The sequence below is a fragment of the Malus sylvestris genome, chromosome 2 (assembly GCF_916048215.2).
Source record: "Malus sylvestris chromosome 2, drMalSylv7.2, whole genome shotgun sequence".
NCBI lineage: Eukaryota > Viridiplantae > Streptophyta > Magnoliopsida > Rosales > Rosaceae > Malus > Malus sylvestris.
The window spans coordinates 31,333,974-31,361,321 of record NC_062261.1 but is presented as its reverse complement, the minus strand read 5'-3'; the positions used below and the strand labels follow the sequence as shown (position 1 = coordinate 31,361,321).

Below are 27,348 nucleotides of genomic sequence, written 5' to 3'. Positions count from 1 at the left end.
GAAAAAGCCCCGCAAGAAAAAAAAGAGAGCCCCCACATGTCAAAAATTACAATGCTACTCATGACTCATCTGGTAGTACTTTTAAAATAATTGAATGAGTTTTTGGTGAAAGTGTGTTCGGGATCCAAAAACACTTGAAGTACATTTTTGAAGTGCGTTTTGGAAGAAGCACTAGTTATGTGCTCTTACTGGAAGCAGTTCAAGAGCTTTCCAAGATTCATTTGCCCTTTTACTAAATATTGGTATAAAAAACACTTTCATCAAAACACCAATCATTTTAAATGAACTTCCAATCGAGCCCTCAATTGTTGATACAATTCATAAGCCACATAGGGTCCTCATCAACCCAAAAATGACAAACCCCGGACCCAAAGACTATGACGGGCGAGACGATGAGCCATGTTTGTTAGCCTCCTTTGGGATGTATTGCACAATAACCACACGTCCTCTCATGATGCTCTTTATTGCCTCGACATATAAGCTTTCTAATGCATACCAGCTTCCACACGCAGCGAGTTTGTTTCCACCTCCAACACCAAACAGATGGCGTCCACCACGAATTCCAGCCCAGTCTTGATGGTATGGAGTAGAGTTGCAAGAACCGCTCGAGATGACTGCAGGGGCTTGCAACGCCACTGCCCCACAAAGTTCTTCAGCTTAATTCCGAATAAGAACACCCATTGCTCGACCCCTTCCCACTGCGTCAACATTCTAAAGCTTCATGGCCATGAAAACACAGTGCATATTGTCGATAAACCATCGAAATAGCAAAACTACAGTGTATCGACGACAATGCTCGATATCCTTTTCGAATAGTCTTTCACTTTCTAGCTTTTGGGATGAACATGTGTATTTGACTAACATTTTTGTTAGTTGATGAAAAGTCCAAAAGCTAAAAGTTAAAAATCAGAGAACACGCAAAGGAATAAATAAGTTACAAACTATGAATATTACTTTATTAACAGAAACGAAAGAAAACATTACAAATTAGCCCAAACGGCTATATAATCTAAAGGGACTGTATTGTGAGTGACTTGTATCAACTAAATAACAAATAACATTTATTTATTATGACCTAATCCCTAATAGACAAGTAAACGAAATCCTAACTCGAACGGGCTGAAACCAAATCTTAAACTCACAAGGAATTCAAAATCTAAAATACTAATATTTTCCAACACTAATATGATAAAATAGATATGGCATCTAAATCTAAATGCCTCAATAAGTAATGTCTCATAGAGAGTAGCTACAATTTAGAGGGTATGACATTACGACTACTAGTACTAACCCACAAAAAAAATTTCCCCGTTGGAATCTCCTCAGGAGGAAGCAATGCCAGCCTTGAACCAGCACTAGCGGCATCATCAGCTGTGTGGTCACCCTTACAACGAGTCATAGATGTCTGCGTGAAGCCGGGACAGAAGCTATTCACACTCAGACCCCTCCCCTCATATCGCTTGGCCAAAACTCTTGTGTATGAATTGAGTGCAAGCTTTGACACAGCATAGTCGGTCCATACTTCAGGCCACCCTTGGCTCTTCCATCTGCCGCTCTTGACGTCTTCAAGAAACAAACTAACCACCCCCTCGATATCATTTTCCGACAGTGTTTCACTTTCTAGAACTCGTTTTGTGCTAGGGTTTCTTAGCTTCTGCAAAAATACTTTGAGAGATTGATGATCGAGGTTTAATGCATGCATGCGTTGTTTCATGAGCTTAATATATTGAGCAGGTTTAATTTTTGGATCGCTTACATTTAGTGAGCCAAGTCTGGAGCTAACGTTAAGTATCCGACCAACGGAGGAGGTGCTATGATGGAACATGGGCAAGAGGGCATCAGTTAGTAACTTAGGTCCGTAGAAGTTGGTTTTCATCACTGTCTCGGCATGTTCCACCGAGTTTTCATTGATATCATTAAAAGACACAGCTGCATTGTTCACCTTCATTTATCCAAATTTATAATCGATATAAAAAGTACGTAGAATTATACATATGTACCAAGTTATCAACGTACAATATAACCCTAACTAAAATGTAAAACACCATGTTTTGAATTCAAAGCCGTCACCCTTTTTCAAGCGTAGCTTAGCATAGTAATATCCGTATTAAAAATAAAAAATTAATATCCACTAAAAGTTCCTAATTACAGTTTGAAATTTCCAGATATTATTGGTCTGATTGATTGACTAGTTTTAAAAATTGTACTGTTCGAAATTGCTTGATTGATCGACTAATTAGATAGTCATGAAGATTTGCTCGACTTTGACATGATTGTTCTCTATAAACGTGAATATGTCTCCACCGAACTTTTCTGTCCCTCATCAAATTCACCTAACAGATAAATATCGAAGATATACACCCACAGATCGATTATATCGAACGGATCACATTTTGGAATATGTAATGTAATCACGTTCACGCTTAACATACTATGATGACAATGCATCATGACTTTATAATGTAGAAATCGCCTTTGTTATAGTAATAACAACGTTATTATATAACTTTGAACTGTAATTAAATTTTGGCAATTATAGTGTAACCTTCCCATGAATTTTATAATTTAGGCGTGGGATATTAATTTCATTTTGTAACACCATTTAACGTGAAAGTAAAGATAATTTCATGTTGTAACGCTATTTAACGTGAAGGTAAGGAGCCAAAAAATGAATAACAATATATAAGAATAATTTCATTACGCTACAAACAATAACTTACATCTATATTGTTAAATGGAAATAGAGAAAGCTTACAAGAATATCCAGTACTGCATAGCTTTTTTTGAACCATGAAGTGAAAGATTTGATAGAAGAAGGATCGGAGACATCAAGGCAAGAGAAGGTTACATTATGAAGACCTTGAGCTCTGAGTGCCGCAACAGCCTTGCAACCCCTTTCCTTGTCTCTGGCTGTTAATATCACCGTCACTCCCAACTCCGCCAACCTCTTCACAACTGCAAACCCTATTCCCTTGTTTGCTCCGGTCACTATCGCCACCGTATCCTCCGACCACCATCTTCTCCGATGTCGATCCACCGCCATCAAAATTTAACAAAGCGATTAAAAATTAAACAGCACCAATGATATTGAATGACCCTTTTGGAGTAAATATGTTTTTATTTAAATATTTTAATTACTATGTTTTTGTCGGTTGTAGTTTTTATATTTTGGTTTATTACAACCATTAAATGTATATAACCTAAATTGATTTTTAACCTTATCTTTTGATAAGGAGTAATCTCCTTCACTAACTTTGAAACGTGAGAAAGCTTCTCACATTAAATAATTGGATGGAATTTCTTCTCTGGATAGAGAAGATGATCATGTCCCATTCATTCTTTTGTTTCGTTTTGAATATTTACTTTTTTGATTTCGTCTGTTTTGATTCTTTAAGATTTTCAAGTCCTTGATTTTGTCAAACTTGCAACGTATACTTTATCTTTTTGCATATATATCTAGGTTCCTGTATCGAAGAAAATATAGAGAAACATTAGCGTATATATTTTTCTTAAAATTGAGTTCTAAAGCAACATATAGAAAGGGTGTGAGTTTGAAAGTTCTTTTATTGTGCAAGAAAGAACTTATCAGAAAAAGAAGGTTTTGGGCTATTTTATCCTGGAAACGACGTGATATTTGTGAAATGCTTGCACACTTTGGGCAAAGCCGCGAAACATCTTAAAAAGAGCGACTTAATTTGCAACTCATCCCAATAATCATTCACCACTCAAGACTTCTTCATGTTCCGGATAAGTTCGTTCCTTTCTATTTCAGTTTTCAACAGACCCCATGCATGCATATACCAAAATTTAAAGCTCAAATATACAGTGATGGACCTGATGGTTAGGGACCAAACCTAAATGCATAAAGGAAGAGAAGAAAAGAAAAGGTGAACTAATAAGACGTAACTTAAACCTAACCTGAATGGTTTAGGTTAGGGGCCAAAACGAAGGTAATGAAACCGAGTAATAAATTTATCTAAATTACTGCATGAAGAGAAAGGAAGTATACTGCTCTAACCAACTTGATTAAGCTCAGATATACATAGTGTGACGTAAATTGAAAATAAATAAATAAATCAACTACGTACTGTTTTATAATGCAAGAGAAGAGGAAAATTATATTATCTTTTACCTGGTGGTTGGGGTTGGGGAGAGGGAAGGAGAATGACAAGAGAAAGTTGCTTCTTTGGACTCCATAACCTAATTAAAGTTGGGGTCAATTAAAGTTGGGGTCAGAGAGATATGTTAATTGGAAGGGAGGAGAGGATTAATGGTAGCAAATTAGCACTGTGTATTTATAGACCAAATTAAAGGAGATTAAGAAAAGGCAAGTGTGTGAATTGGGCAATAATAAATTGAAGCCACATATCATATGACATACACATGAATAAATTAACAAAACCAAACCCACCCACGTTCCTAGCTAAAGCTACCTTCTTGTTTCTTTATTTCCCTTATTTCGTTTATGTTCTACTGGTTGCCTTTCCCTTTCATATTACAATTCTTGTTAACTTATTTAAGGGATCCAAACCGTCTATATTCAATTAATATACTTAACTTAAAACCATTAAAATATTTATTTGCTGTGAAGAAAATGAACTAATATTGTTTTACAAAGAAATGCTAAAACGACTACGGTTTAATCCACCGGTTATATAGCTTCAGATTTTGCTATTTTAGCCTAAAAGATAAACGGTTAGATTGTTAAAATACATTATAGGATAATCCTTATCAGTCATTATCCACGTGGACGCCACATTACGTGTTAATAGAAATTATGACGGAAAGCCTAGTATGAAAGTCTCTCAAAATCCTCATTTTCAGTAATGGCACTGGGATAAAAAAATACTTAACGTATGAAAGTTTGGAAATCATGATAATACATAGTAAAGTATAAATTAACATGAAGCAGCTGCATGCGGCCTATTTTTTTTATCAATTACAAATTCATAAAAATGGCGAGCAGCACTACATCTTTGACCAGAAACGGCTTAGAGTAGCTTCGATTGATCCGTGTGGTTCATCTGTTGGGAGATAAACATCGTCCTCAAACTGCAAACAGCGGAAAAGGATAAGGAAAAGTTCAAAGTCAAAGGATAACACAGCATTAGCTAATACCCCAAGAAAAGAAAGAATAAAATAACAGATTGACCTCACCATAAAAATTCACATGCAATTGAAAATCTTCCATTGGCATCTCTATGTTTTCAAAGATGCCTTATTTCAAAGATGCGTCACTGTCATGACCTACAGTTGCTCCGGTTAAGATGGTTCTAGTTAGAAGATGCAACTATGAGATGGTGGTTCATGGCAAAAGAGGTAGAGGAAGACTTAGGTAGACTTTGAAAGAGGCTATAAGAAAAGATATGGAGTACTTGGAGCTAACGGAAGACTTGGTGCAAAACCAAGAGCAATGACGTTCTAGGATTTATACAACCAACACCATTTAACGGGATAAGCCTTGGTGGTTGTTGTTGTTGTCATGACCTCTAAAACACATGTATATTGTATACAATAACTGACTGGGTTTTATCAACTTGCAAATTATTCGAATGATGAAGTCTAGACATTTAGTTTCCTACAAAGTCTATGCCTAACAGAATATTTGCAATTTTAAATTACAACTTTGACATAAGAATATTAGCCATTGTATGAATAACCTATTTCCTACGTGATCTAAATGTGAATTGGACCTGTAAAGCACAGGAAATACCGATCCCAGTATGGCGAAAGAAACAGCAGTTTTCAAACAGTGTCACAGAACTAATGGACAAAGCGGAGACCACCAGTATACTAGACTTTAAACAGGCTATGAAGGGTGAGGGCTGAGGAAACCAGGAAGGCAAACTATACTGCACGCCACAGTGGAGAACTACTTTGCGAGGAAACATGGGATGTGAGCTAAAAAGCAACATGGCACTAAGCAGAATAGCTGGAAAATATTGGTTTGGGAAAGTTGCTGAGTAATAAGCCAGACTGGCTAGAAATCAATTTATTCTCTTCAAATACTAGATATATATACGGATGAGAACCACTGAAGATTAGTATTAGTTTTAGTTTTAGAAACCCTCTCAGATCCTTCATCTTTTTAAGAAAGTACAAACTAGAAGGCCAGATACTCATCCAACTACCTTTCTTTCATATCACACAAATTATGAAACCAAATCAAAATAAACGGTACAGAAATTCAATCTGTTGGTAAATAAGTATATAGATTTTGTATGCAAAAACTTGTATAATGTACGAGTCTTACCTTCACAATAGTATTATCAGTGTTAGATAGATTAACAGGTAAGAAATGGATATTTGGCATTTTCAGTTGTACTGCTGCTATGTCAGGAAACCTGTAACCATGAACATGAAAAAGTATTTTATTTGACAAAATGCAAAATAGAAAAACAGGTAGATGTCATACAGGTAAGCATATGCATGTTTGTGCGCTGACAGAGAAATACCCCTTGAGAACAGTCTTTGCCATGTGAAACAGAGTGCTTTGGACGGACGGGCTATACACTCCTTCCTTTGGAGGACCATAGAAAGTGTCAGCGAGAGCTTTTTTCACATTCAGGTATCTTTCAGTGAAGTACAGCGGCTTTTGAGGGATGCTAAAAATAGATTCATATTGGTACCTGCATGCAATTTATCTCAGTAACGTAGATTTGTATTCTCCAAACACTTCTGGAAATTAACTTTGGACTCAATGTACCCACCCACTGAAGACTATAATACAGAAGAAACCTTGAGGAAAACCAAAGTATTAGAAAACCACTCAACAAGCATTATATCACGTCACCAAATGAAAACATGCATACTTCCATGATGCAGTGATTTCTGTAGCCAGTATCCTCTCTCGTGTGTCAGGAAGAGCTGTGTATTTGTCCCTAATAAACCCCTCAAAACCTGACTGCTCAGGCAGAATCCAAACAAAAAATCATCAGTATCAACCAACAAACTCAGCAAGAGAAAAATGAACATACATGCATGCTAATATGCAAATAGCAGTTAAAAGTCTTCTCAAATTACATCGGCTTGTAATGTCTGCAATGCAATACCTTTTCTGTCTCCTTTCTTTGTTCAGTAAATTGGTAATGGATGAGTGTGATAATACAACCACATGCAGATGATACCATGTTAGTCAGAAACCACGAAACAGTAAATTTTGATAACTCATAAGTAGCTGGATGTTGATACATTGGAAGTTATGTTTCCAGATTTTATCACTCTCCAGCAAGGGCATCAAGAAGCTTCAAGATTTTAAGATGCATCTGTGTTTCCTTACAGTTAAGACTTGAATAAGGAATCTCAACGACTAGTCGGAAAAGTTTGCCTTCATGTCAGCAAAGCTCGAGGTCTGATCTATTTCCTTCAAGGGGGGTGTTAGGGGCTGGAATAGATGTTCAAGAGACATTTACCATCAATGGGGGATAACAGGGGGAGAGAGTGGGTCCACTTCCTTTTTATCCAATTTGGAAGGCAAAGATTCCTATTAAGATTCAAGTACTTGCATTTTTTATGGCTAAAGGGAAAGTTAACACTTGTAATCAGATTCAAAGAAGGCTGTATAAGCATCTTTGCCCTCAATTGTGTATTCTTTAAAGGCTGGGGATGGAACTGTCAGTCATCTTTTTCTTAAATGTCCGTTTACGATATCTGGTAGAAATTGTTGAAGGAAACTCATTCAAGTTAGGTGACCCCATATGGATGTTACGAGGTTCTTATGCAGCTTAAAGTCTTGGAAAAATAGACAATATTGTAAAAACTCTTACACGTAGAAGGGCCATGGCAGTTTTCCAGATCATCTGGATGGAGTTAAATAGATTGAGTTTTTGGGATTATTCAGGGTAGATGAAATTTTGGATTGAGTTAGTTTTTGGTCTCCCCCCTTTGGGGTTCACTCACAGTAGAGTTCAAGGAGTCTCCAAGTCGTCAGTGCTGCTAGACTGAGCTTCAGTGATTTATGTATTGTGGGTTTAATTTAGATGTCTGATTTTTAACCTAAACAAAAAGTTGAGGCAAATAAGAGAGTTTTGTTCTTTGCTGCACTAAATTGAGAGTGGATTCCTTGTCCAAAATTGTGCACATGACATTCTTTTTAATAAAATTTTGGTTTCTTCTCAAAAACAAAAGAGCAATTACAATTGGTGATTTCTTGTTATGCGCAAAGGCATTGATTATGACATTGATATCCATTGACACATGACGCGTTCAACTTTGAAAACCTTGATATAAATTTGATTGGATAAGATTACCTTTGTTGTCTTTAGCAGAGATAGTCCTTCAATACCAGAAGTCAGCCTAAATGCACCAGATTTCTCAAAAATTACCTCTGTTGTATGCTTCTCAGATCCCAATTTGAAACCTTTACAAAGACGGTGATGGAGAAAATTAAAAAGAAAAGAAATTAAACGAATAGATGTTTCTACATTGCAAATCAATATGCTTGGAAATATTTTCAGAATATATGTAATATAAGGACTTCTACTCAACATTTTGATAAGAACAAATGGTAACCTAACAAGATTTAAGTTTAAGGCAACAAGAATGGAGATGCCATCCAATATGTCATCTCTACAAGCAACTAGACAACAAATTAATCCCGAAACTTATCGCTGTTTAGTTTCCAAGTTGAGGTAACTCTCAGCTAATAAACAATCTTAGTATACAATAGAATGACGGAACAACATCGAGCAAATAGGTGAAAATTGCTAAATGCAAATAATCATGTGAAATATGGTGAATTAAATTCCCAAGTTTTCTGGTTCTCAAGTGATGGGGGAGCATCCAGAAAGATTTCAAGATTGCTTTGGTCAACTGAGGAATTACGCTACGGTTCTAGTTAATTTGGCTAGTTTAGTTCTTTATTATTTTTCATGTTTCCCTATGTGTCTGATGTAAATCTAATAGGTTTTATTAAGTAATCTTAATAGGAGTTGGATTAATTAGGTAAGTACTAGTTGGATGAGATTTCTTAATAAAGAAGGATTACGGTTTCTAGGCAGATGTACTCTAGTATAGATAGGCTATTAAGAGACTCGTGTACTCAGTTTCTTATCGAATGTATTCCAGTTTCAGAATTAAGAGTTTCTCATGGGAATGTCCCTAGAACTCAAATCTTCCTTGCTACTTCGATTCTGTTGCTTCTATCTCTCTATTTTCTGATACTTATTTGGAATCCACTCATATTGGCCCTATTTTATCCACTGGAGAGCAGCTTATTGGGATTGCCCTGCATCATCATAAAGTCTTCACTAGATAGTCGATATCACATACAGTTACTTTATAGCTTTGCCCTTCCTATGCAAGACAGAAGATAGACTAACCATGTTCGTGGGATTGACCATCTACATATGCACGCTCCCATGGCTTCTCCACAATCTTTACTATGGCAGTAGTGACCTACAGAAATAAGAACAACTGGATTTTTTCACTAACCATGAATTATTACAAACAACAAATATTACAAGAAAACAAAAACATGAGATGCCAACTTGAAAGATCTTTAAATGAAAAGCAAGATAAAAATGTGAATACTGTCTAAACAGTAGGCATAGGAAGTTTGTGCCAAAATACTCCTCATCATACCAATACTCCAACAAGGCTTCCCAAGAAAAAAAAAAGTAGTAAAGACGTATCATTAAATTGCTTTTTATTGAAAGGAAGTGTTCGTGAAAATTTAGCATCATAAGAGTTGAAGGCGTAATGGGAACGTGGGAAAAATGGAGCTAAAGTGGAAACAAAATATCATATCTTTCAACACCTAACATGTATAATGCAATAAATAGCCAGACCTTGCTTTGAAATTGGAAATAAAGATTGGAGGCTTGAGCAGACACACATTTCTAATGCAAATAATCTTCACCTATCTCTATCGAAGTCTCTCTCAGGGAGACTACTATAACTAATGCTAAATGTTGCAGGGAAGAAAGCTTTCTCCTTTTTTAGTTTGTTTTTATATTTCAAAATGACAGCTTTCTTTCTGGATTATGCAAATACTAAAAGCATAAAACAAGGCCAGAAGAAGTTGCTGCAGTTCCAACAAGGCAGTATTCAAAATGTGAAACTCTGTGTATGGGAAAGAGGGCGGGTGTTCATGTTCACACTTGAGAGGGAGAGAGAGAGCAAAAAAAAGTCCAAACTTCAGACAACCAATCAAACTTAAAAGAAACAAACTTCTATAAATGAAATATTAATTCATTTCCATGAATCATGCCTTCAGGGATAGGGAAAACATATTAAGATGTCCAGATGAAAGCATGACTAGTTAAAGTGACCAGAAAAGACTAATTTCATAACTAACCCATTAGAGGAACCTGTGAGTACCACCAATTATTGATAATGACATATACACTGTAAACCATTAGAAGAAGATGCACCTCTAACCAAAGGAAGACCAGTTATATGAGAAAACAAAGACCAAGAAGCCAACCAAGAATAACAACTACAGCCATCGTTTCAGCAGCGACAGTAGTAAAAGTATCAACCATTTTTCCTTTTCGTCTACAATATGGGATTAACTAATGAAATTTAATAAAAAAAAATGCTTAAATTACATAGTATGTACCTGCTGGTAAAGCGATGTGAAGTGCTTTGCAAGTCGAACTGCAAATTCCTCCACTGAAAGTTCTTCTTTACATTCCTTTGCCTTTACATATACCTGTGTTGCAACTAGGTTAAATCCCAAAGGCGAATAGCAATCTAAATGATGGAAACATAGCAGATTTCCAGTACTGGGAAAGCTAACAAACATAGATGTCTAATTGTCTACATACATTTTTTTCTTTTGTGTCAGAAGGACATTGTATTTCGTTAATCATCGTGTTAACTGGAACTTGAGTCCATAAGCAGTCACGTTAGTTGCTAAGTTCTTTAATCACTCCTACATTCTTTTCCTTTATGCGTCTTTTATTTTTATCAATTGAACTGAGGAACCAATTTCTTCGCCCGCAGTTTCAACCAATATTTTTGCCATTTGGTGCTGAAAATCATGATCAGCTCCTATATAAGCCTTAGGAGTAATCAATTAGCAATAGTTCATTAGAGTTGATATGTTGCACAGCAGTTTCATCCATTCGTCCATGGACAAGAATAGATAAAACGATATCATATTACTAAGGGTGCACACACCCCTCTCGTCGGATCAAATGAATTGAAGAGTTTAAAGAACAAAAATTAACAGAGTGTGTAGATGGTAAAAAAGTGTGTGTGAATATATTTTATATATATTTGAAAAGTAACAAATAATTTATCAATCTAGATAAGAAGATATCATTTTACTAATCATAATCTATGATCATAATCATAATCTCTAATAATATAAGAGTGGATGGAAATGATGATCATGTGGATTGTTGATTTGATTCGATGAGAGAGAGAGAGGCTTATTACTTACAGTGTTCTTCATGGTATCGGTAGTGACGAGATCAGAGTTGTCGCCGCGGGTATAGGCATTCACGCAATCGGAGAGGAGGCTGATGCCGACGTTCCATTCGACGATGGAATGGCGTCCGTCGTTGTTCCGCCAGACCCTGGCCACCCTAACCCTTTGTTTCCCTTGCCGTTGCTCAAAGCTCAACCCCTCTATTTTGTTGGCCATCGTCTGCGATTCAGCGAGCCACCGGTGTTAGTGTGACAGCAACCGGAAGCAGACGGACTTGCAGCCTTCCTTTTAACTGCACTCAATTATTCTCAACTTTCCATTTCGTGTTGAGCTCATCTAGTCAGCTTTCTCAGTCAACCAACATCGAAACTTGTCCAACCAATAAAAACCATCTCCAACATTTTCTTTTAACTTTTGCGCACCACCATAATTATAAAAGTTACCTTGGATGAAATAATATGTTGCAAATGATGAAACGTATGATGAGCATACACGCTCTTAATAAACCAATTAGAAATTTTATTTAAATTCGCATAAAATCTTTCTACATCTAATTTAAATTTTAAATGTGAAGTGTATTTTTTATCCTATGGCACAATTACCATAAAATATAAGATAAAATTAACAAGAAAACTAAAATGTATCAATAAACCCTCGTCCAATAATCAAACCTTACTATTATGCAATCTTTCTCTTGCGTCCTATTTTGACTAAAATCCTAATACGCTCTCATAGAGAAAATAAGCTCCTTTTGACCAATAAATAGTGATTTTGAAGTTTTGATCTTCCAACTAAAGTATGAATCATGAGTTTTTATTTTATTTTAGGGCAAAGTACAAAAAACTACCTCAACTATTGGTGTCGCGACACTTTCATACCTCATATTTTAAAATTGACAATGTCATACCTCATCTTTAGAATTTGGTCCGATGTTATACCTTCCATTACTTTGCTATTTACTTTTCAGTTAAACGCTGACGTGGCTTGATTTGAGACCCATTTTCTATTATGTTAATGCACAAAATTAGTGAGGACTTTGGTACAACAGAAAGTGTCAAGTTTGTGACCTTCGCTAGATTGCTCCGGTCACTAGTGTGGATAAGTATGTAAATGGATAGAGACAGGAAAGCAAACATAAGATGTACGTGGTTCACCCATATTGGCTACGTCTACGGAGTAGAGGAGTTCTCATTAATTGTGAAGAGTTTACACAAGTACATAGGTTCAAGCTCTCCTTTAATGAGTACTAGTGAATGATTTAATACAAATGTCATTAGGAAATATTGTGGGAGAATGATCTCCTTTTATAGAAGAGAGTTTCTAGTTTTGTTCTGACATTGACACATGTCGTGTTGTGATTGGCTTCTGATGTTGACACGTGTCGCGTTATGATTGGCTTCTGATGTCGACACGTGTCACGCTGTGATTGGCATCCTGGTTGGAGGGAAACTCTTCTGGGTCATTGACGGTATAATGTTAACCGGTGCTCGGTAGTTTCGGGATTAGTAAAGTATGGTACAAACAGTGCTCCCTTAAGTTCCCGAGTGAGGGAATCTCTTCGATTGGGGACTTGCAAGATTTAAGCCGTTAAGTAATAACGAAACTTCTAAGTACCGAAGTGTGGTATCGTCTTCACTTGCCTTATCTATCTCATAGGTAGATGTGGCATTTTCTCTGGAAGTACTCTTCCTCCATCCAGGGGTGGTATCTTTAACCGGTGGAGATGCACAAGGTAATGCATCAATTTGACTTGAAGCGTAGTTTCAGGCTTGGTCAAGCGCGATACAAACCATGTAGTAGGAGTCCCCCAAGTCGCCGAGCTAGGAGATTTGCCGAAAGAGGTGACATACAAGGTAAGTAATCAGAGTTCCAAGCAATTAATCCCATATCAGAAGTTTGATTTTGAGTTCCGGCTGATTGTTCTTATTCTCCCTATCTTACAAGCAGTAAGAAGGATAAAGAGAAGAAAAAATGAAAAGAGATGATATGAGATACTTTTGCTTTTGAAGAAATAACTTTCCATAGGCTTATTCTTGAATTGGGCTGGAGGGTTTTCTGGTTTCCTCCAGAGTATAAGGCCGACTCAAGAATTTGAGGGTCAAAACAAGTCCATCAAATATAGAGTACATTCGACCCTGATGATATGTGATACTTTTGCTGTTGACAAAGTAGTGGATGTATCGGCACGTGTTCTGTTACGTTTGTCTCCGCATGCTTCCTTATATCCTTCTCACTTGCCCTATTTGTTTCTCAAGCAGATGTGGTATCTTCTTTGAAAGCATAAGATGTTGAAGATGAGTACTCAAGAGCAATGTTAGGTAAGTAATCAGGCAAGGGGTTCTAGGCAATCAGTTTATGACTGGAAGTTTGATTCCAAGTGCTGACTGATTGCTCTCTTTCTCCTTGTCTTGTAGGTAAGAACAAAGTCAAAGGAAAAGACAGGGAAAAAGCATGATATGGGATGCTCTTGCTTTTAACCCTAATTATATGAGATACTCTTGCTCTGGTGTGGCTTGTTTGTAGAGGTATTATAGGGGGAAAAGAAGCTGAGTATTTCGAAAGACTCTGCTGAGAGTGCCCTCTCGGATGTGAAGAAAAGTTGAGCATTTTTTATATTTGCAAGTCTGCCTGGCTATGGAGGATGAAGGTCGACATATATAGGAATTGTCCCAACAGTAAGTGGTAACGTTGTTCCTTTACCCTTCTCAGTCATAGCAATGTAGTGAGAGCTGCAAGATTCACGTGTTTTAACTTTGTCAGAGCATTTTGAAAAAGTGGTCTGTGGTATCTGGAAAGATGATGTTGCGTGTGAAGATTGCAGACAAGCTTTATCCAAGGAAATCTAGCTCTTGAAGTTCGGAGAGCGGTGCCTCTTTGGTTTTTGAATAAGCAATCATGTTGGGGATCTGGCTCTCGAGATTCGGGGAACGGTGTCTCTTCGATTTTTGAGAAAGCAATCCTGTTGGGAGTATGACTCTTGAGATTCAGAGAGCGACGCTTCTTCGATTTTTGAGAAAGTAATCTTGTTGGGAGTCTGGCTCTCGAGATTCGGGGGGCGGTGCCTCTTCGATTTTTGAGCAAGTATTCTTGTTGGGGATTTGACTCTCGAGATTCGGAGAGCGTTGCTTTTTCAATTTTTGAATAAGCAATCCTATTGGGGATCTGGCTCTCGAGATTTAGAGAGCGATGCCTCTTCAATTTTTGAGAAAGCGATCCTGGTAGGAATCTGGCTCTCAAGATTTAGATAGTGGTGCCTCTTCGATTTTTGAGAAAGCAATTCTGATGGGAGTCTGGCTCTTGAGATTCGGGGAGCGTTGCCTCTTCGATTTTTTAGAAAGTAATCCTGTTGGGAGTGTTTTCTCAATGTGAGTAAAGGTAGGGCATTTTTTGCCAGTCTGCCTTGCCACGAAGCACAGAGATTGACACACATAGGGACTTTCTAGTTATCAAGCAGTGGTGTTATTCCTTTACCCTTATGGGTAATGGTAGGGTAGCTGGACCTTAAAAATGTATGTGTCTAAACTTTGTAAGAGATCTTTGGCAAAGTTATCTGTGGTACCCGATGAGCTGATGTTACGTGTGGGGATTATCGACATATTTTACTTAGGAAAATATGCTTCTCGAAATCCGAGAGTGGTGCCTTTTCAATTTTTGAACAAACGACCCTGCTGCCTTTCCTTTTATAGGGGCACCAATTATGTGCAAGAAGTACGTTCAAAGAGTTATTGCTTGTAAGAATTTTCCCCTTATTTTTGTACTGCAGAGATTTATTGGACCTCATTTCTCCTTTATCATTTTTGAAAATGTCTGGCCCATCCGACCGTCGTTTTGACTTGAACTTTGGTGAAGAGGCAGTCATGTCTCCTCAAGATAACATATGGTGCACATCCTTCTTATCCCTTACTGGTTCTATTACCGGTGGGGACTCTGTGATGAAGAATGATATGATTGTTGCGGTGGTGGCTAGGAACCTTCTCACTCCTAAAGATAACAGACTACTTTCCAAATGGTCTAATGAGTTCGTTGTTAAGGATTCTCTAGCTTTCAGTGTTCAGTGTGCAGGTTCTATGTCTAATATGGCTCAACGCTTGTTTGCTCGAACCCGCCAAGTTGAGTCATTGGCGACTGAAGTGATAAGTCTCAAATAGGAGATCAGAGGGCTCAAACATGAGAATAAACAGTTGTACAGGCTCTCACATGACTATGATACAAACATGAAGATGAAGGTTGACTAGTTGCAAGAATCTGATGGTCAGATTTTACTTGATCATCAGAGGTTTGTGGGTTTGTTCCAAAGACATTTATTTCCTTCGTCTTCTGGGGTTGTATCGCGTAATGAAGCTCCAAATGATTAACCTTTGGTTCCTCCTCCTTCTGGGGCTCTGCCTAGTACTGAGGCTCCGAATAATCACCCTCTAGTGCCTCCTCTTTCTGGGGCTCTGCCGACTGCTGAGACTTCTCCTGAGCAACCTTTGTGAAGGATCCCTCTTGTTTGTTTATTTTGATTCATGTATATGTACATATTTGTAACTTATAGAAAATATCAATAAACAAGCTTTGCTTCATTTCAACGTATTGTGTTAAATACACCAAGGCATTCTTCACTAAGTTCTTTGAATTTTTTCTTTTGTTGAAGCTTGTATGTTGAAGCTTTATGAGTTAAGCATATATGTTGTGGTAGTGCTCCCTTAATTTCCCGAGTGAGGAAAACTTCTCGGTTGGAGACTTGAAAAGTCCAAGTCACTGAGTGGTCGTAAGATTTCCGAGTATCAAGGTGCAGTAGCATATGGTACGAGTCCTCCAAGTCTCCGGTCGAGGGAGTTGACGAATGAGGCATTTCCTTTCTAAGTGGTAGCCCAAAACTCCTCCTTCATATATATTTGTTATGAAAGTTGTTAGACCCAAAGAAGAGGAGAATTTTTTTTTTAATTTTCGAATTTCCGAAAATATATATATATAGCTTTTTAGGTGAAGCTTTGGTGTTTAAGCTTTGTAGGTGAAGCTTTGAGGTTGAAGCTTTGTTGGGTACCATGAATTGATTTTGCTTCACACTATCTTGATCAAGAGTGTGTGAAACTTTTGTGGGTGAAGCTTTTGTGGTGGGTAAAGCTTTTGTGGGTGAAGCTTTTGTGTTGAAGCTTTGTAGGTGAAGCTTTGGAGTTGAAGCTTTGTAGGTGAAGCTTTTGTGTTGAAGCTTTGTAGGTGAATCTTTAGAGTTGAAGCTTTGGAGTTGAAACTTTGTAGATTAAGCTTTTAAGTTAAAGCTTTGTAGGTGAAGCTTTATAGGTGAAGCTTTGGTGTTGAAGTTTTGTAGGTGAAACTTTGGTGTTGAAGCTTTTGTAGGTGAAGCTTTGGAGTTGAAGCTTTTGTTGGGTATCATGAATTGATTTTGCTTCACACTATCTTGATCAAGATAATGTGAAGCTTTTGAAATTTGTAGTTGTCCTTTATTGATGAAGCTTTGTTGAATTTCCCAATTTCCTTTTTCTTTTCTTTTTTGGGGAAAATTAGAAATTTGAAAATGTGGGAGAGACAGCATATACAAATTTTGCTTCCATACTGTTGAGCAAGAAATTGTGATGTAAGCCACACCTTGTAGTAGTCGAAGGTTTGGATGAACCATATAAATTGAATTTGCTTCGAATAGTCTTGATCAAAAGTGTGTGAAGATTTCTACGAGTTGTAGTTGCCCTTCATTAATAAAGCTTTTGTTGGCACCATAAATTGGTTTTGCTTCACATTGTCTTCATTAAGAGTGTGTGAAGCTTTTAAGAATTGTGGTTGAACTCCTTTGATGAGGCTTTTGTTGGCACCATAAATTGGTTTTGCTTCACACTGTCTTGATCAAGAGTGTGTGAAGCTTTTGAGAATTGTAGTTGCCATCCATTAATGAAGCTTTTGTAGGCACCATAAATTGGTTTTGCTTCACACTGTCTTGATCAATAGTGTGTGAAACTTTTGAGAATTGTGGTTGAACTCCTTTGATGAGGCTTTTGTTGGCACCATAAATTGGTTTTGTTTCACACTGTCTTGATCAAGAGTGTGTGAAGCTTTTGAGAATTGTAATTGCCCTCCATTGATTAAGTTTTTGTCACCTTAAATTGGTTTTGCTTCACACTGTCTTGATCAAGAGTGTGTGAAACTTTTGAGAATTGTGGTTGAACTATTTTGATGAAGCTCTTGTTGGCACCATAAATTGGTTTTGCTTCACACTGTCTTGATCAAGAGTGTGTGAGAATTGTGGTTGCCCTCCATTGATGAAGCTCTTGTTGGCACCATAAATTGGTTTTGCTTCACACTGTCTTGTTGACATAAACTTAGACTTTGTTTCATGTTGGAAGCATTCATGTTAAAGCTTTGAACCCGAGTGTTTCATCGTTAGGAATGTAAGAGGATTATGACCGAGTTGTCTAAATCACCTCTTTATTGAATTCATGCCAAATAGTCTTCGTTACATAGGATGTCGAACGGCTGAAGCTTAACACTTGTACAATGTGAGTTTACTTGTAATAGTACTTCAAGTGATCAGCGTGCCATGGATGGCTAAGGGTCTTGCCATTAAAGCTTCTAAGCTTGTAGGAGTCAGGGTGACTAATGCCAACAACTTCAAACGGTCCATCCCAGTTTGGACTAAGTGTTCCTTCACTCGGGACTCTGTTGCAGAGTAATTTTTTCTTCAATACCCAGTCCTCTACTTTGAAAGAACGAGGTTTGACCCTTGAGTCATAGTAGTTGGAGATGCGCTGCTTGTAAGAGACATTCTTCAAGTGAGCCTGGTTTTTGTGTTCCTCGACTAGATCTAAGTTGAGGGTAAGTTGTTTGTCATTTTCACTTTGCACGTAATACTAGACTCGGAGCGTTGCTTGCTTAAGTTCAACTAGGACAACTACCTCTGTACCAAAGGCAAGTGAGAATGGGGTTTCTCCTGTTGACGTCCGATACAAAGTGCAGTATGACTAAAGAACTTGGGGTACAAATTCTGGCCAACAACCTTTAGCCTTGTCCAAGCTGGTTTTCAAAGTTCGCTTGATTATTTTGTTGATGGCTTTAACTTGTCCATTAGACTGGGGATGAGCTGAGGAGGCAAAACATAAGTTGATGTTGAACTTAGAGCAGAACATCCTGAACTTATTGTTGTCGAACTATCGCCCATTTTCAGTGATTATTGCATTGGGAATGTCAAATCTGCAAATGATGTTCTTCCATACGAATTCTTCTATTTTTGCCTTAGTAATGGTTGCCAAGGGTTCTACTTCGGCCCACTTTATGAAGTAGTCAATTGCAACGATTGCATAGCGGATTTTGCCCTTCCCTGCAAGCATTGGGTCGATCAAATCAAGGCTCTATTGGGCGAAGGGCCAATGGCTGATTATAGGAATGAATGGCCCGGGAGAGGAGTGGGGAATAGTTGCGTAGCGTTGACACTTATCACATGAGTGGAATATTATGATGGCATCTTGGTGGAGTGTTGGCTAGTAATATCCTTGGCGAAAAGTCTTGTGTGTTAGGGATCGAGATCTAGCATGATCTCCGCAGACTCCTTCATGTATTTCCCGAAGGACAGTTTCCGCCTCTGCGGGCGTAAGGCATCTTAGATATGGTAGGTTAAAAACCCGCTGGTAGAGTTGGTAATTAATGATCAAGTAACGGGTAGCCTTGTATCGAATATGCTTAGCTTGGACTTTGTTATTTGGAAGGGTGCCATGAGCAAGGAATTTATAAATCGGGGTAATCTAACTATCCCCATGTTATAAGTTGCACACTTCCGCAGCCATGATGCTTGGTGCTGCCAACAATTTAACTTGAATTTTTCTCCCAATCTTGTCTTCCACAACTGAGGTTAGGCGAGCCAAAGCATCTGCATGACTGTTTGTCGCTCGAGGAATTTAGGTGATCTGGTAATGGAAATGCTTGAGCAACAATTGTGTTTGTGCCAGATATGCTGTCATTGAGCTATCCTTAGCGTCAAAGTTGTTGGTGACCTGGTTAACCACCAATTGGGAGTCACTGAAGATATCAATTCGTTTAACCCCAAGGTGTTTGGCCAAATGTAAACCTGCTAGGAGGGCTTCATATTCAGCCTCATTGTTCGACGCCTTGAATTTAAAACGAAGAGCATACTCCATTGCCACTTTGTCAGGGATCGTAAGGACTAGTCCTGCTCCACAACCCTGTTGGTTGGACGAGCCATCAACATATAAACTCCATGTTGGGGCTGTTGGTTCTATTTTCTGAGCTTCCGAGGGTAATGAAACCATTTATTTAGGCGTAGAAACAATGTCAACAGGATATGTAAAGTCGGCGATGAAGTCTGCCACTGCTTAGCCCTTTTCAGCTGGCTTTCGTTGGTATGAGATGTCAAACTCACCCAATGCTATCGCCCATTTGATCATTTGCCTCGAAGTGTCAGAACTTTGGAGTATCTGTCGAAGAGGATGATTGGTAAGCACGATGATGGAGTGTGCTTGGAAGTAAGGGCGAAGTTTTCGAGCAGACATGACCAATGCTACAGCCAATTTCTCAATGTTAGAGTATCATGTCTTCACATCTTGTAAGGCCTTGCTAGCGTAGAAGACAGGTCGTTTAACATTACCATCATTTCGAATGAGAATGGAACTTATTGCTGAAGCCGATACCGACAGATACATAATGAAAGTGTCACCAACCTCAGGTTTGGAGAGCAGATGTGCTTTACTCATGTAGTCCTTGAGGTTCTTGAATGCCTCAGGAAATTCATCAGTCCATATAATGTACTTCTTACTTCCCTTAAGTATTTTGAAGAAAAAAGCACATCTATCTGTGACCTTAAAGATGAACCTAGTCAAGGCTGCCACCTTGTCAGTAAGGCTTTGGATGTCTTTTGAAGTTACCAGTTCCTTCATGTCGAGGATTGCTTTGATCTTCTCGGGATTAGCTTCAATGCCTCGTTGGCTTATCATGAAGCCTAAAAATTTGCCAAAGCCTACGCCGAAGGCACATTTGTTGGGGTTCAACCTTATTCGATACCTCTTCAGAATGGTGAAAGTTTCAGATAGGTTAATGATGTGTTGGTCAGTATGTTTACTCTTGACTAGCATATCATTAACGTAAACTTCCATGCTCTTCCTAATCTATTCGGCGAACATTGAAATGACTAGCTCTGATAAGTCGCTCCTGCATTCTTTAGGCCGAAGAGCATGATTTTATAGCAATATAGTCCCTTGTCAGTAGTGAAGGTTGTGTGTTGGTTTATTTGCTACCCATGTTAGGTAATTGACTTCGCGGACGAAGCCTATGCCTTTGAGTTTTTCAACTTCTGCCTTTATTGCTTCGTATCGTTCAGCGTCATAAAATCTTCGCTTCTGTCTTACTGGCTTGGTCTTGGGGTCAATACTCAAGCGATGACATATAATATCGGGAGAGATGCCTGGCATGTCCTCGTATGACCAAGCAAATACCTCAGTGTTCTCTTGTAAAAAAGATATCAATGCCAATTGAATGGGTGGTGACAAGGTGGTGCCAATCTTCACCATGCGATCTGGATAATCTTTTAAGATAGAAACATTCTCCAACTCTTCAGTGGGTTGTGCTTGTTGGGTGAAAGAGTCGTCTCGAAGATCGTTGGGTTGACTGTTGCCATCGTGAAGATCCAAGTTGGCTTCGTCTGGCTGATCTTTATGACTTGGTCATGTATAAAAAGCGTTTCCTTGGGCACAGACAGGTGATGTTGCTTGACCGAAGTGTTGTAACATGATTATGCACTAAGTTGATTTCCTCTGATGTAACCATTGACATAGGGAGTTGGAAATTTCATCAACAACCTATGTGTGGATACCATGGCCTTAAAATCATTAATGCATGTGCGTCAGAAGATGACATTGTATGTCGTTGGGCAATCAATCACCAGGAAGTTAATGGTAATGGTAGTTGTGTAAGGGTATGCTCCATAAAGGTAAGTGTATGCTCCCTAAAGGTTGCATGATATCATTGGAGAAGCTTATCAGATGAGAAAAAGAGCGATCGAGCAAGTGTTCAGTTACATTAAGTGCCCTGAAATCTTCAGTAAACATGATATTGACCGAAGCCCCCATGTCTACCAGGATTCGTCGCACTTCAAAGTTAGCTATGTGAACTTCCATGATCAGTGGGTCATTGTGAGGGTAGATGATACCTCTTTCTTCCTCAGGGTAAAAACATATTGGATCCCAGTTAGGCTTTTAATACTTGTCTCCCCTGATGACTTCCACGTGAAACACTTGGTGACCAGACCTTAAAGCTCGTTCATTATTTTTCATGGCCCTATTGGAAGATTTAGATATGGGTGTGCCACCACTTATGGAATATATCACATTCACCTGGCGTTGGTTACGGTTACCTCTTTGAGGGTGCATGATGAATTGATCAATTTTTCCTTCACATGCCAAAGCTTCAATATGATCACGAAGGGTGATACATTTCTCGCCGTCATGGCCGTTGTGCTCGTGGTAGCAGCAAAACGTGCCCGTGTTCTTCGTGGGCTTGTAATCCGGATGCCTCGGCTTTGGCTTCGGTATCAGGTATGCTATGCTGGGGTAAATAGCCACGCATGTGGCGTTTAAAGGTGTGTATGCCTCATACCTTGGGGTAGGGCCTGTCTTGACACGTATTTGACCCACTGTGTTAATTGCCTAGGGTTGGGGATTATCGTGGCGATACCCTTGGTTATCTCGGTAGTGTCCCTTGCTTCTTATACTAAAATGAGACTGATGAGGATGTAAATTTTTCCTTTTGTCCTGAGATTGATATGTCTATTGACTTGGCAAAGTATTAAGTAAGGTAGGGGGAGACACCGCTGCCGTTTGGAAGGTTGAGGTCTTTTTATTTGGGTGGGTCTGGCTTCCACTCCCTACTTGCTGATAAGGGATGGTTCTTGGGGTTTTCTCTTGGTATGTCCTTGCCTCGACGGAGGCATGGTTATAAGCATGCGACATCACCTCATAGTAAGTCTTCCAAGTGTTGGCATTGATCATGTACTTAAAAAAACAGCCACGTAGGCCTGCCGTGAAGGCTTTGAGGGTAGTTTTGTCGTCTGCCTCAGCACAACGGGAATACTCATGGCTGAAGTGGCCAGCATACATACGTAATGACTCGTCTGGCTTCTAGCGAATAGTGTACAAGTCATCCACAGAGTGCAAGCGATCGGTCTGGAAAATGTGTTGAGAAACAAACAGTTTCCTCAATTCCTCAAATGAGTCTACCGTCTCAGGTGGAAGACGGTAATACCAGTTTAAAGTTCTGCCAGAGAAGGTGGAGGGGAAGAGAAAACATCACTCTTCGTCGATGTGCATCTGGTATGCCATGGTGGACTCAAAGAGGTTAAGGTGTTCGATCGGGTCCTCCTTTCCAGTATAGAGTTGCAAGCCAAGCTTCTGCTTTGTCTTTGCTTAGAGGGGGTGTCGAGGATCCTCCTTGTAAGAGGGCCAGGCCTAGGTTGGTTCCAATCAGGTATCTTAGCTTGTTGTTCGACCTTCAACTTGTTTACTTCCTTAAAGAGCTGTAGGACAATCGGGTGTTGAGTGAAGTCATGTACCACTGGAGCTTTCTTTCGTAAATCTCCATCTCCTCTTGGAAGTAGGAAGGCTTGATCAAGAGCATGTGATTTTTCCCTAGACTCGTCGTACTGACTTTCAAGGTATGTCTGTCGAAACATCTCTAAGTCCCCTATACCTTCATGTTTCTTTAGGACTTGTTGCCCCTTCCCCAAATTGGTAGCCGGCCTGGGACATGGGAGGGGACCGAGTCTTTCAGAGACTTTTGGGTCATTAATCTTCGAGCTTACATCGATGAGATTGTCTCACGGTTGCTTTAGAAAGTCTTGACAGTTGCGAAAGATGGCTTTCGATCATTCCACTCCTTCTGTAAGGAGGTGCATTCCTTCATTCTTCCTGCTTCGGGTCGAAGCAATTGGGTTGAGATAGGTCTGATGTTGGTCGCCATTTCAATAAGTAGCTCGCTCCTCAACATGAATACCCATGTCGATGGCAAATGGGCCTCCGTGTTGGGAGGCACCCAATTGATAGTTGACTTCCACAGGGGTGATGAACTCGTGTGTTTTAGTATATCTAGGCTCATGAAGCATCTCAAAAACCTTCTCATACTGCTCTTGGAGGATCTTATTCTTCATCGCTATCTTGTTGTTCTGAGCCTCCAGCTCATCGACTTTAGCCTGAAGAGCAAACTTTTTTTGTTCTTTTTTTCGTTGTTTCGCACCAGTTGCGAGGTGGTATCGTTCTGTGTGTTGTGGCTTCTTTCGCTCTCCATGTTGGAAAGGGATGCCAGGTCAAAAGAGAGTGCACAAATGGTGGAAACCAGCTTAACAAAGCTGAAGAGAGTGAGAATAAGTGTCGTTCCCATAGATGGCGCAAAATGTTAATGCACAAAATTAGTGAGGACTTTTGTACAACATAAAGTGTCAAGTTTGTGACCTTCGCTAGATTGCTCCGGTCACTAGTGTGGATAAGTATGTAAATGGATAAAGACATGGAGACAAACACAAGATGTACGTGGTTCGCCCAGATTGGCTACGTCCATGGAGTATATGAGTTCTCATTAATTGTGAAGGGTTTACACAAGTACATAGGTTCAAGCTCTCCTTTAGTGAGTACTAGTGAATGATTTAGTACAAATGACATTAGAAAATATTGTGGGAGAATGATCTTCTTTTATAGAAGAGGGTTTCTATCTTTGTTCTGACATTGACACGTATCGTGTTGTGATTGGCTTCTGATGTTGACATGCGTTGCGCTATGATTGCCTTCTGATGTCGACACGTGTCGCGCTGTGATTGGCCTCCTGGTTGGAGGGAAACTCTTCTGGGTCCTTGACGATATAACGTTGACCGGTGCTCGGTAGTTTTGGGATTGGTCAAGTATGGTACAAACATATTAAAAAATTATTAAAATATTATTAAAAAGTAAAAAAAAATATTTAATATTTTTTAAAATAATAAAGAAAAGTAAAAAAAAAAAAATTTAAAAAAAAAATCCCTCTGTTTGTCCCTTCCCCCCTCTTTCTTTCTCTCCCCATCTTCATCTTCTTCCCTGCTTAATCTTCAACAAAAAAAATAAAAAATTTGAAAACCTATCAACCCCCTCCCCCGAAGAAGAAGAAGAGGAAAAAAAAATGCAACCCAACCCAGTTCGCACCCCCACACCCCCCCAGGAAGAAGAAGCGGAAGGTAAAGAAGAAGAAAAAAAAAACCCCAACCCAACCCAGTTCGTCCCCTCCCCCCGGCCTAGAACCCAGAAAGAAGAAGAATGAGAAGAAAAAGAAAAAGAAAAAAAAGTCCAAAGCGAACCCAGTTCGTCCCCCTTCCCCAAACCTAACCCCCTACCAACCCCAAATCCACCACTCTCATCCATTATCCACATCCTCTTCCGCACCCATCGTCCACCTTCTCCGCGCACCCATCTTCGAATCTGGGGTTTTTTTTTGGGTTGCAGGAGGGAGAAGAGGGGGGGTGGGTGCGGGGGAAGACAAATTGGAATATTTTTTTGTTAGGGTTGCAGGTGGGGGGAAAAAGATAAAGATGGGGAGAAGAGAGATGAGGGGGGGAGGGGGAGGGACGAACTGATGGTTGTTTTTTTTTTTAATTTTTTTTTACTTTTCTTTATTATTTTTAGTTTTTAATAATATTTTAATTATTTTTTTAATAGAAAGTGGGCTCCGAATCAAGCCACGTCAGCATTTAACTGAAAAGTAAACGGCCAAGTAATGGAAGATATAACATTGGACCAAATCTAAAGATGAGATATGACATTGTCAATTTTAAAAGATGAGGTATGAAAGTGTCGTGACACCAATAATTGAGGTCGTTTTTTGTACTTTACCCTTTATTTTAATTATTTTATGAACTCAAAGAAAAAATTCAGTTGATGTCCCATACTTGGCGCATCTCAAGATCTGATTTTCCTGCAGCTACGTAAGTCTTAAGCAGCAAATAATACTCATTGCAACTGAGACAACCTAGACACTTCAGAATCTCACAAAAATTCTCAGCACAATCAACATCTTTCTTATCCTCAAAATACTTAAGAAATGCAATTATGGTATCTAGGGATGGATGCAATTCCTCGTTCTTGCTTTCCAAAATAGCAGCTCCCAATTTGCTAACAGCCAAATCCACCTTATGGGTGTTCAAGGCGTGAGCCATGAGCATTTCCCAAGCCTTCATGAAAGACCCTTTAGTCTTCTTACATGCACTTGCAAAGGTCAATTCTGCTTCTTCATGCATGCCATGACTGAGTTACCCATGTATAGAACCATTTGCCAACCTTATATCATAACTAAAGCAAATGGATCCCATTCCTCAAATAATTCTTTCAATCCCTCAATATTGTTTTGCTTATAAAGGGCCTGAAGAATTACAAGGTTGCTTAGGCTTGAAGAAAACATATGCTTTGATTTTGATGTTTTACCTTTTGAAAATGGGTGTAAAGATAAATTTACCTATCAAATTGGATTTGTGAGTGTTAACCCCACCCCCAAATTATTGTAAATTTCACAATTTCCTTAAAGGTTTATTAAATTTACAATTTAGTCCCTCACATCCTTAACCAATTCAGACCCTCCTTTTAGATTCTCCTTCCCTCTCAGCCACCATGTGGCAGCCCTTAACTTTATCTCTCATTTTCTCTCTTCTCCCCAATCACTCTCAGCTCACTCACTTTTATCTCTTTCTTTTGTACACTCTCTTTCTCCCCGATCTCCACACTCACACGCCCTCACACATACCCAAACCCAGACGATCGTCAGCACCATCACCACCATCGTGTAACTCTCTTTCTTTTCGTCTCTGTGAAGCTCCAGGGCACCTTGAGGGTACCCAAAACTAGGTCCAGCGAACCCCTGAAACCTTCGAGCGAAATCATGGCCGTCTCCTGCCACTTTAGGGTGCGTCACAGGTACAAATTCTTTTCCCCTTTCTCGTACCTTCCTTTTGTAGTTAGATTAGAGGTTAGTAAGTTAGTTTGCTATTGACCGGAGCACGGGAGGCTTCGGCCTCCTTCCCTAGCAAGAAACAAAATTAAGGCCTTGGGCTTAAACCAAAAGCCTAAGCCTTAGGGCAGCCCAAACCCAACCCTTATCTTTTAGGCCTTCAGGCCATTTGAAACTCGGGCCTTAGGCCTATTACCCCTTAAAGCCCAAACCTAATAACCCTTTTTCTTTATTTATTTAAAATCCAAAACCCTTACCTTGGGCCGGGCTTTCAAGCCCAAGCTTTTTGACCCTAAACCTTTGGACCACAGACCTTTGGGGCATCTAGCTTGGGCCTGTGGCCTGATAGCTTTAAGCCCAAAACCCTTTAAGCCCCGACCCAGTCACAAGCCCATGCCCAAACCCAACCAAACCGAACCCCAGGCTGGGCGTGAAAGGCCATCGGCACTAGTGCGTGGAGCACACGTGCCACCATCCACGGTGGCTCCAACGAATTTTTCTGCAACCCATGGTGGCGCGTGAGGCACATGACCATACCTGAGGTCCCTTTGTATGTGTTTCGACGTCCTGAACCAGTTTATGACGTCTGTTTTATGAAATTCAATCGTTTAAGAATATTTTTATTAATTGGACCCTTTATGTGCTTAGGTACAATTATTAGCAGCGATTATGTCATTCCTATTTTATATGACTCTTCGATGATGGAGTATATGTGAGTGGATCCCTTTTAAAATGCATGTTTTAATAGTAGAAATGCATACATAAAAAGCATGATTTTAATGATTACGTTTTATAAAACGTTTTATGAGATATTATGCTTATCGAAATGATGTTCTTTGTAGTATATATGATGGATAACTATATACTATTTATGAACATGCTTTTACACACTTCTTTGTAGTATATATGATGGATGACTATATGCTATGAAGATGTTTTGAGATATATGTATCTATGTTTGGAAAGACTATGTTAAATGATTTTGTGCGTATCTAGTGGTCATTGTTCTACCTACG

General features: G+C 39.1%; 2 protein-coding genes across 6 annotated transcripts; both read right to left on the bottom strand.

The window, feature by feature from the left end:
• Nucleotides 1-107: 107 nt before the first annotated feature.
• On the bottom strand, nt 108-4,262 carry LOC126610100 ((+)-neomenthol dehydrogenase-like). Of its 4 annotated transcripts, none has more exons than XM_050278087.1 (4): nt 2,756-2,884; nt 1,757-1,811; nt 1,292-1,654; nt 108-698 (listed from the first exon to the last, which is right to left on the bottom strand). In XM_050278087.1, exons 1-4 carry the CDS (start codon nt 2,827-2,829, stop codon nt 486-488), a joined length of 705 nt encoding a protein of 234 aa, XP_050134044.1. In that variant the 5' UTR covers nt 2,830-2,884; the 3' UTR covers nt 108-485. The 4 variants fall into 4 exon arrangements, with proteins under 4 accessions (XP_050134044.1, XP_050134032.1, XP_050134050.1 ...); XM_050278075.1 differs by having other exon boundaries at nt 118-698; nt 1,757-1,942; nt 2,756-3,707; XM_050278093.1 differs by lacking the exon at nt 108-698 and adding an exon at nt 4,133-4,262 and having other exon boundaries at nt 931-1,654; nt 1,757-1,942; nt 2,756-3,020.
• A 555-nt stretch (nt 4,263-4,817) lies between these two features.
• LOC126610121 (uricase-2 isozyme 1-like) lies at nt 4,818-11,774 on the bottom strand. Of its 2 annotated transcripts, none has more exons than XM_050278104.1 (8): nt 11,390-11,772; nt 10,562-10,654; nt 9,321-9,396; nt 8,250-8,359; nt 6,813-6,904; nt 6,456-6,629; nt 6,254-6,344; nt 4,818-5,052 (listed from the first exon to the last, which is right to left on the bottom strand). In XM_050278104.1, the coding sequence occupies exons 1-8, from the start codon at nt 11,591-11,593 to the stop codon at nt 4,969-4,971; spliced, it is 924 nt and encodes a 307-aa protein (XP_050134061.1). In that variant the 5' UTR covers nt 11,594-11,772; the 3' UTR covers nt 4,818-4,968. The 2 variants fall into 2 exon arrangements, with proteins under 2 accessions (XP_050134061.1, XP_050134067.1); XM_050278110.1 differs by lacking the exon at nt 4,818-5,052 and adding an exon at nt 5,162-5,247 and having other exon boundaries at nt 11,390-11,774.
• Between the last annotated feature and the right edge of the window lie 15,574 nt (nt 11,775-27,348).

Coding starts and splice junctions, on each gene's coding strand:
- LOC126610100 (XM_050278075.1), bottom strand. CDS start 3,043: ATGGCGGTGGATCGACATCGGAGAAGATGGTGGTCGGAGGATACGGTG. Junction 1,943..2,755: donor ATGCAGTACTGGATATTCTT/GTAAGCTTTCTC, acceptor GGATAAATGAAG/GTGAACAATGCAGCTGTGTC. Junction 1,655..1,756: donor CCAGACTTGGCTCACTAAAT/GTAAGCGATCCA, acceptor GTATTTTTGCAG/AAGCTAAGAAACCCTAGCAC.
- LOC126610121 (XM_050278104.1), bottom strand. CDS start 11,593: ATGGCCAACAAAATAGAGGGGTTGAGCTTTGAGCAACGGCAAGGGAAA. Junction 6,630..6,812: donor GAAATCACTGCATCATGGAA/GTATGCATGTTT, acceptor AATTGCATGCAG/GTACCAATATGAATCTATTT. Junction 6,345..6,455: donor GCAAAGACTGTTCTCAAGGG/GTATTTCTCTGT, acceptor TCATGGTTACAG/GTTTCCTGACATAGCAGCAG.